At 33.2% G+C, this 11,685-nt stretch overlaps 2 protein-coding genes across 2 annotated transcripts; both read left to right on the top strand.

Annotated features, from left to right (window-relative positions):
* Window positions 1-263: 263 nt before the first annotated feature.
* LOC134260223 (uncharacterized) lies at window positions 264-782 on the top strand. Its single transcript, XM_062742806.1, has 2 exons — window positions 264-326; window positions 420-782. Exons 1-2 carry the CDS (start codon window positions 264-266, stop codon window positions 780-782), a joined length of 426 nt encoding a protein of 141 aa, XP_062598790.1.
* Window positions 783-7,255: 6,473 nt separating this feature from the next.
* Window positions 7,256-8,398, top strand: LOC134260224 (uncharacterized). The gene is made up of 2 exons (XM_062742807.1): window positions 7,256-7,692; window positions 8,050-8,398. Exons 1-2 carry the CDS (start codon window positions 7,563-7,565, stop codon window positions 8,310-8,312), a joined length of 393 nt encoding a protein of 130 aa, XP_062598791.1. The 5' UTR covers window positions 7,256-7,562; the 3' UTR covers window positions 8,313-8,398.
* Window positions 8,399-11,685: the final 3,287 nt, after the last annotated feature.

The raw sequence follows: 11,685 nt of genomic DNA, 5'->3' as shown, positions 1-11,685 counted from the left end.
GAATATACCATCAGAACCAGACTTCTATGGATCCCAAAATGCAGTGTTTCAACTGCTGGGAAACTGGACACAGGAAACAGCAGTGTAAGAAGGGCAAAGTCTGTCGAGTCTGTAGGGATCCTGGTCATTCTCCAGGATCCACGGAGTGTCAGCACTATGTGGATACGTCAGATGTCAGTGAAGTGGTGGTATTTCAAGGAAAGTATAATCCTCTCTTAATTTCTATCCGTGTGAGATAAATGTGTTCGGTGAAAAGCATAAATATGCGAGACGCTTACCAACTGACCAAAGCAATTCGTGCGGCCGATCTAGAGGCGGCCAAGAAGGTGAGAGAAGCTGATACGGCTTTAGAAGCTAAAAGGCTAGGACATACGATATCAGATCAGAGACGGTGATGGGGGAAATCGTTTCTTCAAAAGCTGACCAGATCCCAGTTAAAAGCCAAGCTTGAAAACTCAACAAGAAACCCCATTTTTGCAGAGGGTACTTACGACATGCAGTGGGGTACAGGACTGGATAGTGAGGCAACATTACATACCGATCACAAGAAATGGCCCGGGCAGAACAAACTCGGAAAAATATACCAAAAGCTTGCCTCAAAACACGCAAGAAAACTCAGACGTTCTTCCCTTCCACGCAAAGGGACAAGTGAAAATCAGACCAATATTGAGGACTTCCTAAAAGATCTCAAGAAAGGTAGCAAAAAGAATACAAGTGTTAAGGGTCCTCCACAAACACACAGCTTATGTTCTCATATTATTGAGCATTACCGGTACTTTTAACAAGCATATCAACCTATAAAAACTGGTCAGGAGTTAAAATGTAATCTATACTGATTTTTTTAAAATAATAATTTCACAAGTTTCAAGATATTTTTCCCAAGGCATTTTCATTTGTAGGACCAAAAATTTATTCTTACCCTATTGTATATTTCTATGCTCACAAAATAACCATAAAAAGTAAATTTTAGCATCAACATATTTTTTTAGAGAAATTAATTTAATTTATAAAAAATAAATAAAACACATTTTTTCTCAAATACATCTAGAGAAAAATCAAGGAAGACTCATTTCGTATAGAAGAAACATCAATGAATTAGATTACACCGAAAAATTGAATTAAAATAAAATACACTACTGTAGAAAAAAATATTTTCAAAATCATTGGTATCAAAGTTCCTTTTTGGAGTTATCTTTCCTGTTGCCCAGGACTCAAAAACTTTGGCAAGTCTTTGGCAATAGTTACAGGCTACTGAACAGTGGACTAGACAAAGATACATGTAAAAGAGGAAAACTAGAAACGCATACTATTTTATTAAAATTCATAAATGAGATGATGTATTACTGAAACGCACAAACTAGTGTGCAAAAATATCAACTTTCAACACAGACTCTGTTAACGATAATCATGTGAGTGGTTGATTAGCCTGAAGTATAAATAACCTAAAAGTTCCCGTCATACAGGTGTAAAGACGAATAATGACCCCCATCGAATAATGACCGGGCACAGGTACTTGTGGACAGGACCCCCCCCCCCCCCCGATATTCAACCCCGGGCTTATTTTCATTTTTTCACAATTTATATTTAGTACACTTATTCAACATGTTTGCAATAGGAACAAATCGTCAAAACCCCAAAATAATCGCTCCTCAAAAAAATACCCCACTATACATTATAAGAGAGAAAGTGTGTGACCGGGGGGTCATTTTTCAACAACAAAAAGTGACCCCCACCCGTAGAAAAAAATCATTTTTTGTAGAAAAAGGGCTCCTAGGGTCATTATTTTATATGTTAGTCCTATAAAATAATGACCCCCTTTGAAAAATGACCCCCTTTAAAGTGATACAAAATATACACTCTTTGATATCTTTTTTACAGCGAAACTAATTTTATATTTTCTGTAACCAGAAAAATACAAAAAGTCGTATGAAATAATTAAGAGATTCACGATCTTTCAATGCTAAAATTGTGTTTGAAAAGAGATTCTTTAATTGTCAAGTAAATAAAATTTCTTTTTAATATTCCTCCTTATAATGTTTGCTTAAAGAATGATATTCCACTTGTTTTTAGAAATCAAACCATGCAAAAATCAGGTTTAAATACTCTTTAATAGGAAAAATTAAATTTTCCGTCATTTCAACTTTTAGTTTGTTAGTTTGCAAATCCTATTTGACATGAAGAAGGAAATTTTTACCCCCCCCCCCCAAAAAAAGAACATTACGTTAAATCAAAACAAAAAAGATAATAATAAACTAGAGCCAGCTCGTTGCAAGGCAACGAGTAGGTCTTCCGTCCTGTTTGACCGGAAGTAACTTTCATTTAAAAAAAGAGTAATGAAGTCCAAAAATGGGCTAATCCTCCAAATCTATGTTAAGTATAGCAAAATTAAGCCATTCTTTGGTACTTCCGGTTCTACTGGGAGTGATAATGATGGACGGAAATTTAATATTTAAGCTTCTAGTGACACATGTTACCCAAAAACCTGTCAAAAAGAGCAAAAATATGAATTTTCTGACTACTTCCGTTCGACCGGGAAGTGACGTCGCCGGACGTATTTTGACGACCACATTAGATAAAGCTTGATATTTTAAACAACTTTGCTTCTTTGATGCATAACAAGTTCGCAATACTTTTTGAGATATCTGGAAAAAACTTTTCGACACCTCTAGGTCCCTTAATTTAGGGGTCGGCCCTTTTTCGACATATCATTTGAAAGATCTTCTAATTCTGCACAAATTATGTTCTATATATTTTAACAAAATATTTTTAGTTTAGAAGATAAAAAGAAAAAAATGAGTAATTTTTGGTTCTTTTAAATGTTCGGAATTTTTTACCCCTATGTAGCGCCATTTTGAATACAGAAATCGAACAACAAAAACCGATGTGCACAACTTCAATCCTTCTATTATCTTAAATCAGTAGAATTTCTGCTCCAGCTTTAGCCGTCTCTAAGTCCTTTATCTGGAAATGAAAGCCTATAAATTTTCCTTTAAGGGAAATAACTCAAAACCGGAAGTGGCTTTTTGAAATTTTAGACATTATTCTGATAGAATTTATTAACGTCTATAACGTCTGAAAATTTGAGCGAAATCCGTTGATAAATGAGCGAGATATGAGGCCTCAAAGTTGCGGTCTAGGAAGCAGAAGAAAAAAGAAAAATAATCTTTACCAACAGAATCAGTAGAAGGTCTTCCGTTGGAAAAAACGGAAAACCTTAATGAAAAGCAAAAATATAAATAAAACTCTATACCTTTCAATAATTCTGAAGGAGGCTCTAGATAAAATATTGAAATGAAGTTAAGCCTTCACACAAGTACTATCATATCATAATTTACTTCGCCATTATTAAAGCATACTTTAAATGTTGGTGGAGGTATACTTGAAAGTATTGTGGCAAAGTAACAGTTAAAAATTAGTAGAATAGTAGACTGATTATTTTTAGCTTATTTTTAATTCCTTCTTATAGAAAAATAAAGGTAGGGTGGGGTTTTTTTTGCTTTTGTTCAATTTCGACTTCCTCCTAAATAAGAAAGGGGGTGGGGTAAGTATAAGACCTAAAAATATGCTCTGTAAAGCTATGGGCTAGTGTAAAATACACAGTCATTCTAATGCAAAAACTATACATGTAGACATAAACTTCTGATTTAGTAACCATTTCGAAGGAATGCAAAAATCCTAAGAAATCTTCCGTTGCCAACTAAAGAGTGTAATATCTTGAAGAAATGTGTCTAAGTCAAAGATGTACGTGTTGTAGATCGTGTGTACATTTTTACGATATCTATCATGAAATGATGTGCATTCCTTTTCACAATTATTTGTTACTTATTCATATTCTTGGTGTTTGATTACAATTTTTCTATTAAATATAATCTTTTGAAATAAAATGTACAATTTTTGATAAACATTTTTAATCTGAATGTAACCCCAGGCCCAAACAGTCATTTATTTAATAATTAAATCCCGTGTAAGTGCAAAAAGGTCAAGAATATTAGCATCGGTAAATAACCTATCTCCCATTAGTTATAGGCGAAAGGTGTATATTTCAATCACTTTTTATAATCATTAGGGTATGTTCTTCATCATATTAAAGATTGAAAACACTGTGACAAAGACTTCTGAAAAATATTTACAAATATAGGGTGGAAAATTGACTAAAAATATAGAGTTCATTTGCCTATTTTTTTTTTAAATGTGGACTTATCTTTTATGTCAATTGAATAAAAAAGAAATTATTCTTGAGAATTATTGCTTAATATTGTTCAGTTAATAAAGTCTATAAACGACGATGTTTGAAGAAGTATTTTTGTGATGTTTTTTTTTCATTTCCTCTTCTTGAAAAGTACCCCTAAAAATTACTGAAAATGTGTAGTCGCAGTATGTAATTACCATACCAAGTTTCACAGGCTGTACTAGATTTAAAAACAAGGAAACATATCATGAGCTTTTAACTGATTGATAAGAAATTACTAATTTATCATTTTGAAAAGTTTGAAAATCTTGTGACAAAGACTTTTTCGACATAGGTTCTACCTTAAGTTAAAAGTGAATTTTCTCGCCGAAATATAGTTTATATGTTCAAGTCGTATGGAAAAAAAAAGCACAACATATACTGCGCTTCTTATTGAAGTCACCAAAGGTGAACAAAAAATACACGAAGACGAATGTATCTTCACTGTAGAGACGGAAAGGAAACTCCACTTTCTGCTAATTATAGAAAAGTTCACCCCTGGTAAAGAGGGAAATTGTTCTCGGGAAAAACATACCTTGACTTCTGCATGCATGAACAAGACTCATTGTTTTGGTATGTACATGTATTATAATTAGAAACCCGCGGAAAGTTTTTAAAAATCATATAATTTATGTTAGGATGAAATTATGCTTTCATAAAATTTATAATATGAATATGTGATTTGAAAAAAAAAATCACTCAAGATTACATTTCCAACTTTTTTGGTGAACACTTAATTTAAGGAGAGTGCCCTTCAAAAATTCCAGAAATGAAATTTAAAAAATTTTAAACATGTACAGCGGAAATAGTTTCAACTATATTTAATTTTAATTACTTATATAAACAACCTTTGAAGAACCTATGGGTCAAGTTGACGACTAATGTAGCCACCGTGCACCTCTATATATAATTTTAGCATCATATCTGGGGGAGGGGGCGTTGTCATTGTCATTTAAAACTTAATATACGCAATAAAGTGCCCTTTTGATTCTTGGAAAATAACTCGGAAGAGGTATCAGTTATTCATCTCAGGCCTTTCCGTCAGAGGTCGTTTGTTTTTCCGCTAGCCTTGTCCATTGAGTCCATCCTTGCCTACGGTGTCGCGTAGTATACGAGGCATAACAGGGCAGGGAACCAGAAGTTGTGATTGTTATAATTTTTTGACGGAAGTGTCGATTTAATTAATAATTCACTCACAAACAAATAACAAACTAACCGTTAAAAATTATGGCCAAGGTTAAAGTTTTCCTTAAAGTACGTTAATCTTCAAAGTCAAGGTCAAAAGGTCAAAGTTGTTGGTGTTCAAAGGTAGGTCTTGTTACAAAGAATATATAATTATGTGAAGAATATATAAGTTCTAACAGTTCAAAAGTTATGGCCAAGGTTAACGTTTTTAAAAAGTATGTCAAACTCTAAGGTCAAGGTCAAAGGGTCAAAGTTCTTAATATCAAATGAAGGATCTTGTCACAAGGATTTCATATGTGAAGTATGAAAACCATAGCTCTAAGCCTTCAAAAGTTATGGCCAAGGTTAAAGTTTTTAAAAAGTATGTCAAACTCCAAGGTCAAGGTCAAAGGGTCAAAGTTCTTAGTATCAAATGAAAGGTCTTCTCACAAGAGTTGAACATATGAAGTATGAAAGCCCTAGCTCTAACCCTTCAAAAGCTATAGTTAAGGGTTTTTTTTTTAAAAAGTAGGTCAAACTCTAAGGTCAAGGTTCTTCGTATAGTATGAAAGTTCTTCTCACAAGAATTACATATGTGAAGTAAGAAAGCCATAACCCTTACCGTTCAAAAGTTATGGCCAAAGTAAAAGTTTGGTGGAGCTTTTGTGTAAAAGTGGGTCAAACTCCAAGGTCAAGATCAAAAGTCAAATTTGGTGGTACCCCCAAAACAGACAAACAGACAGAAAGACGGACACGACAAAAACTATAAACCCCCGAATCTTCGAATACGGGGGCATAAAAATGACGTAAAAATTAACTCAGTAAAAGTCACTGGGATAAATGACTTCAATAGAATTTTGAAATGATTGGTCTAATAGAAAACAATGTATTAATTTCAATGACGTGCATTTTAATCTAAGAGCTTTTTCCTCTGTGTAATTTGCTTTATGAAGATCTAGAAAAAACTTATATCTCGATAACTGAACTTAGCGGAACTCTGTCGCGATGAAGGTAGGAAACGTGTGTTGGATGGGGGCAAATGTGCTATTGTATACAATGCAAGATCGATCATTGTAAAATTTATAAGGACAGATAAGTAAAAAAATCCTGGTGGAATACCTTGCTAAACAATCGCTGAACCAGCTTAATCAATTTTTGATAAAAGCTAATCACTAGTGACGCGGAGTATATGAAGCAAAACTAGGACAGGGAACCAGGCTACTCGCGATATTACTTATTAAAGATGACAGTTGTAGGAAGACTATAATTTCAGGTTAATTTTTTTTAAATAGAAAAATCAGAGCGCTGTGTCTCTTAGGCGGGAATGACTTTCTGGACAAAATTGATGTTAAAATATTGAAACAGATAATAACAATGAGTTAAATATATTCTCGTATTTTTTCGTTAAAACTTTTAGCTCCAGGTAAACCCAAAGACTGTAAATCTGTAAATGCTCTGTGACAGACAATTACTGCATAGTAGACGACAATTTAAAAATAGTTCTTTTTTAAGGGTAACATTTTAAATTGTTATCTCGCAAAACCATTGTTTACATGGGCAAAACATGAAAGTTTTGAGCAAGACTACGCCTCGGTCAATAACCGATAACCGTTTTAATGAAAAAAATTAAAACGTTTTTTAAAATCATATCCCTTTAAGTATTTCATAGTGGTGTGTCTCCTGTTTAGGTTTTTATGATCGCTATGGGTCCCACAGAAAAAAAGCATCCATCCCTTTTGCAAAAGGGAGCGAGTATTTCCTGCCAACATAATATTGCCCTTTGTACCAAATAAATAACATCAATTAGATGTCCTTATATGTTTTGTCTACTCGCTCCGCATCTTTCCTTCAACATGGAGAAAGTGACATAATTTTCATCTGTTTAGATTTTCTGAATTTGTGTATCAAGCTTTTTTTTTTTTACCGACACACAGTTCAATTTATTACCCTGCTTGGAGTAAATTATAATCCAATATCATATCTCTCGGAAATATTGAAGTGTTTTTCTTTTCAAGTTTTGGCAAGTATATTTGTGCCTTTTATGTTTAATGCACATACACACGTTGACCAGATAAAGAAGCATGTGATACATGTATCGATACTGGACATAAACATGTGACTCGTTTTATTTCCCAATAACCTTTAAAACTTTCGAAAACGTAGAAATTAAATGAAAGTCGGCAATATAAAAAAAAAACAACAGAGGTCAAACAAGATGGGCGGAAAACACTTCCTGACTGTCCTGTTCCTGTTTTCTGGTGCCAGTTGTCAAGTTCTGGATGGATCTCTAAATAGACAAGGTATGGAAATTAAATTAAACGTTGCTAATTCTTCAACCAGCAGCGATTATCCGAAATCATGGTATAATTTTTATAATGCCACAAAAAATATTGTATGGTATATATAAAATTTATCTTAAATTTATTTATAATCCATTATTTCACTACTTGAAACAGCAATGCTGCAGATTGTTAATGAAATATCTTTTAAATTCTTGCCTTTTCAGCTTGCCATTGATAAAATACATCATATTTCTTGTTATATTATAGAAATCAATACCCCCTAAAGGTCTGAAATCTAAGGAAAATCGTTTTTATTGTTTTCTAATGTATTCTTTTAATGTCTATTATTTTGTATGTTTTTTTTTTATTTTTCAGAAACTGTATACATGCTTGAAAACTGTGGAAATCAGTCGCTGGAAATAAAACACGCAGTGATAATAAAAGCCCGTAGAAATGTCAATGAAAATCCGCCATCTCTCAACTGTTCACTTCCGGTTCATACAGCAACAAATCACACTATCCAGGTCAATATAGAGAAATTAGACCTCGGGGACGGAGTTAACTGCTCTTGGAAGAGGCCTCATTTGGACTTCTGTGTTAATGCATCTTGTAATGGTAGGAAACCTAACAGTACTTAATATTTCTTTTTTCACAATTTTAATAAAAATTTTACAAGAAGATGAATTTCTGGAAAGCTTAAGGAGATAGATGAACAAAGTTATCTGAAGTGGTGCATTGCTATATAAGGAGTAAGAAATGTTCTCGAATGCATTGCTTACGGTAAAAGACAAATAAGTTGGTTCGATTTAAAAGGAATAAATCAAATCAAAGTAGCAATCAAAATTAATCCTGTTAATTGATAAAAGCAGATTGATGTATTTAAATATCGAATTGAAAGTCAAGGCAAGATCCATCTTTTCTACCTTGTGTTACCTAATGTTGATTTGCCGCATCTCCCTTGGTACTTTATAGGCAGTTCTTATTTTGCTCAATAAACTGGTCTTATTCCGCTGTACAGTCCATTTTCCTGGGTAAAGTCATATTTCAGTGGGTGGTTTTCCAAATGTTTGTCCAGTTTGTTTTCAAATTGATGTACATAGTTTTTGCTAGAACTATGGTGTCTGTCAAGCTATTCTACAATTCGGCTACTCTGTTGATGAAGCTTTATTTTTCTAACATCTCTGTTGCATCTATGTTTCACTAGTTTAAAGCTGTTTCCTCTAGTAATGTGCGTTTCACTAAGTTGAAATAATGTAGATGTAACTTTCTTGTCATATAATCCGGTGATGATTTAAAATGCTTCAATCTTTCAAGACTAAAGAGCTCAGTTCACTTTATGCATAAGATGGCCCTGTAGATATACCAATTGATTGATTAACACTTGATGTTCCATTTAGAACATTTAAATAAAAATAGTTTTAGTGCTTTTAATTCCTATTAAAAATTTTCTCCTAAAAGTCCAGGTCTTACAGAACTTGCTTTTTTATGATACAATGATCTTGAATTTTAAGGTAAATAAGTATAATTTAGTATATTCAATGAAGAAAAATGATATGAGCACACTCTCTGTTCTAAAGAATAAAACATTTCTTTCCTCAGAAACAGTTCTATCATTTACTAGTTGCATATTTGAGATCAGAGGTTTCGATCCATATTTAAAAAAAAAAAATACTTTTAAAATTAGCCGTTTTTTGTAGACTTTTTCAGAATATGAGAAAAATGACGCATTTTGTGACGTCAAAATGCCTTGACTGGCCAGAAAATTACGTTTTGATAGATACGCAGTTACTAAAGATCTAAGTTATATCTATTGCATTGTTCACTAAAACTGTGCAGTTTCAGTTTTTTTGTCAGAAATTCACAAGGCCAAATAAGGCAAAAGTGAGCCTTGTTCTTTTCAAAAAATGCTTAGTTATTGTAAATTAGACAGTCAAAGCATATTTTAAATACAAACTTTGAAATACTTGCGTGTGCAATCGGAGTATTAATTTTATAATAAAATATTTAAAAACACTGTATGTAAGATCGTAAATTTATAAGATACATCTGTATTGAACTTTTTGAAAATGCAATATTTTTTTTCGATATATGCGGCTTTAAATCTGCTCGTCATTCTTCCTACATTAATCTAGAGTACTTCTACGTTTTAAGATTATCTGAGCCGAAGGCTCAAGTGAGCTTTTTTGATCAAATTGATCAAATCTATTTTCAATTTCATCAAATCTATCTTCGGACATCAATACAGGAACAGTAACGGAACATTGCAAAAACTTATTTTATCATTATTAATATTAACTTTTGCACAATACCAGGACACTGAACTAAAGCTTAGGTTTATATTATAAATTATTTTATGAAGTTCTAGGATTTTGGCCAAATTTATTGTATAACTTGTTTACTTGAATCTGATTTGTTTGTTTCATTTAAATGAGTATCATGTATTGTATATTACAAAATGACAGTCTAACTATACTAAGCGCTCACTTCTCGCTCCCATCTGGACCGCACATCACGGAGCGGGGCTCTTCAGAGCAGCGTTCTAGGAGGGATAGATGTACACTATACGATTACGAGCCATTTTACGATCAGTATCTCTTTTGTTCTTAACCAGTATACGATCATCAATTGTATTCTTTAATAATTTCACTACTGTTAAACTTAAAACTAACTCTTAGAAAAGACTTTTTGCTTGTCGTTGGTTCACACCCACCCCCAACCTCCAAAATAGGGTTTTCGGGTTTGTTTGGACTACTAGTTTTGACAATGGGCAATTTTTTTTTCTCTAATTTTTAAAATTTGATTTTTTTTTGTTTTTTCAAATACCCCCCCCCCCCCCCCGCATTTTCAATTTGCTCCCGACACCAAGAAATATTAAAAAATATCTTAGATTTTAAAGTTACATGTAGTTTAAAATCGCAATATTTCGTGTAATGTTTATTTACAAAAAAACATTCATTAGTATATGTAAATAATTGGTATATGTAAATCTAGCTATTAGTATACATAGATACACAATATACAATTTAGTTCAGAGATTTCGTTATCTATATTTGCATTTTGCTAAGAACACTTCATTTATTTCAATCTTAAAATTCGTAATGTTATTAGTATTTGGGAAATTTAACGCATGATGAACGTACGTTTCAATGCTTATTTAGTTATCAAAACATTAATATTAACTTGGCAATCAGTGCCATCTGTACTTAAAATCCCCCTTTGAAATCTCTGTTAACTTTTTAGACACAAACGTGTATAAAGGAAGAAATCTTCAAGAATCAAACAAACTTGATATCAAATCTTACATAAAACCAACAAACAATTTCCAATGTATACACGGAGAAAGTTCTCACAACCCAGCGGTATTCAAAGGTTTCGTTAAAGGTAAATGCAAAAGGCATGTGAGAAACACTTGTCAAAGAGAGGCTTCTCTGATATAGAAATAGATCCTATTATCACAGGAATAATTGGAACAGACAGAAATGAGATCCTAAATAAAAGCAACGGCCAATTGAGACCCCACAATAAATTGGTTATTGTTACAAAATATAATCCGAGAGTCAACGGACTAAAAAGCTCTTAAAATACTGGAAAGAAAGGAAAACAGACACAAGATGCAAAGGAACCAATTAAAGCTTAAAGCAAAGACAAAAGCAAAGGCGATTTTGATATAATTTTAGATCATGTTTACCACAAGAATACACTGCTAAGTTGGACCACTGATGAGGCATGACTTAGGGCAAGTACCCCTTACAAAAACTGCCGAACACTCCTTATTATATATATACCGGTCACGGTAGTCTAGTGGTATAGCGTTCGCTTCGTGATGGGATCGGGAGGCCCGGGTTCGATTCTCATTCGCGGCGCCGCGTCATACCTAAGACGTAAACAAAGGTGGTGACTGTTAAGGAACCCTCACGGCTCAATGACCCTGAGTGCTGAGTATAGGTTAAATTTGAAGCCCTTCACCGGCATACGGTGACGTCTCCATATGAGTGAAAAATTCTCGAGAGG

The sequence above is a fragment of the Saccostrea cucullata genome, unplaced genomic scaffold (assembly GCF_032062105.1).
Source record: "Saccostrea cucullata isolate Sc308-1 unplaced genomic scaffold, CSIRO_AGI_Scuc_v1 ctg11867, whole genome shotgun sequence".
Taxonomy (NCBI): Eukaryota; Metazoa; Mollusca; class Bivalvia; order Ostreida; family Ostreidae; genus Saccostrea; species Saccostrea cuccullata.
The sequence above is the reverse complement of the archived record's forward strand: the minus strand, read 5'-3'. Positions and strand labels throughout refer to the sequence as shown.

What these genes read in the sequence shown, in the direction of transcription:
- LOC134260223 (XM_062742806.1), top strand. Translation starts at nt 264, where the DNA reads ATGCGAGACGCTTACCAACTGACCAAAGCAATTCGTGCGGCCGATCTA. An exon ending in ATCTAGAGGCGGCCAAGAAG is followed by an intron (nt 327 to 419) that starts GTGAGAGAAGCT and finishes TTTCTTCAAAAG; the next exon opens with CTGACCAGATCCCAGTTAAA.
- LOC134260224 (XM_062742807.1), top strand. Translation starts at nt 7,563, where the DNA reads ATGAAAGTCGGCAATATAAAAAAAAAACAACAGAGGTCAAACAAGATG. An exon ending in TGGATCTCTAAATAGACAAG is followed by an intron (nt 7,693 to 8,049) that starts GTATGGAAATTA and finishes TTTATTTTTCAG; the next exon opens with AAACTGTATACATGCTTGAA.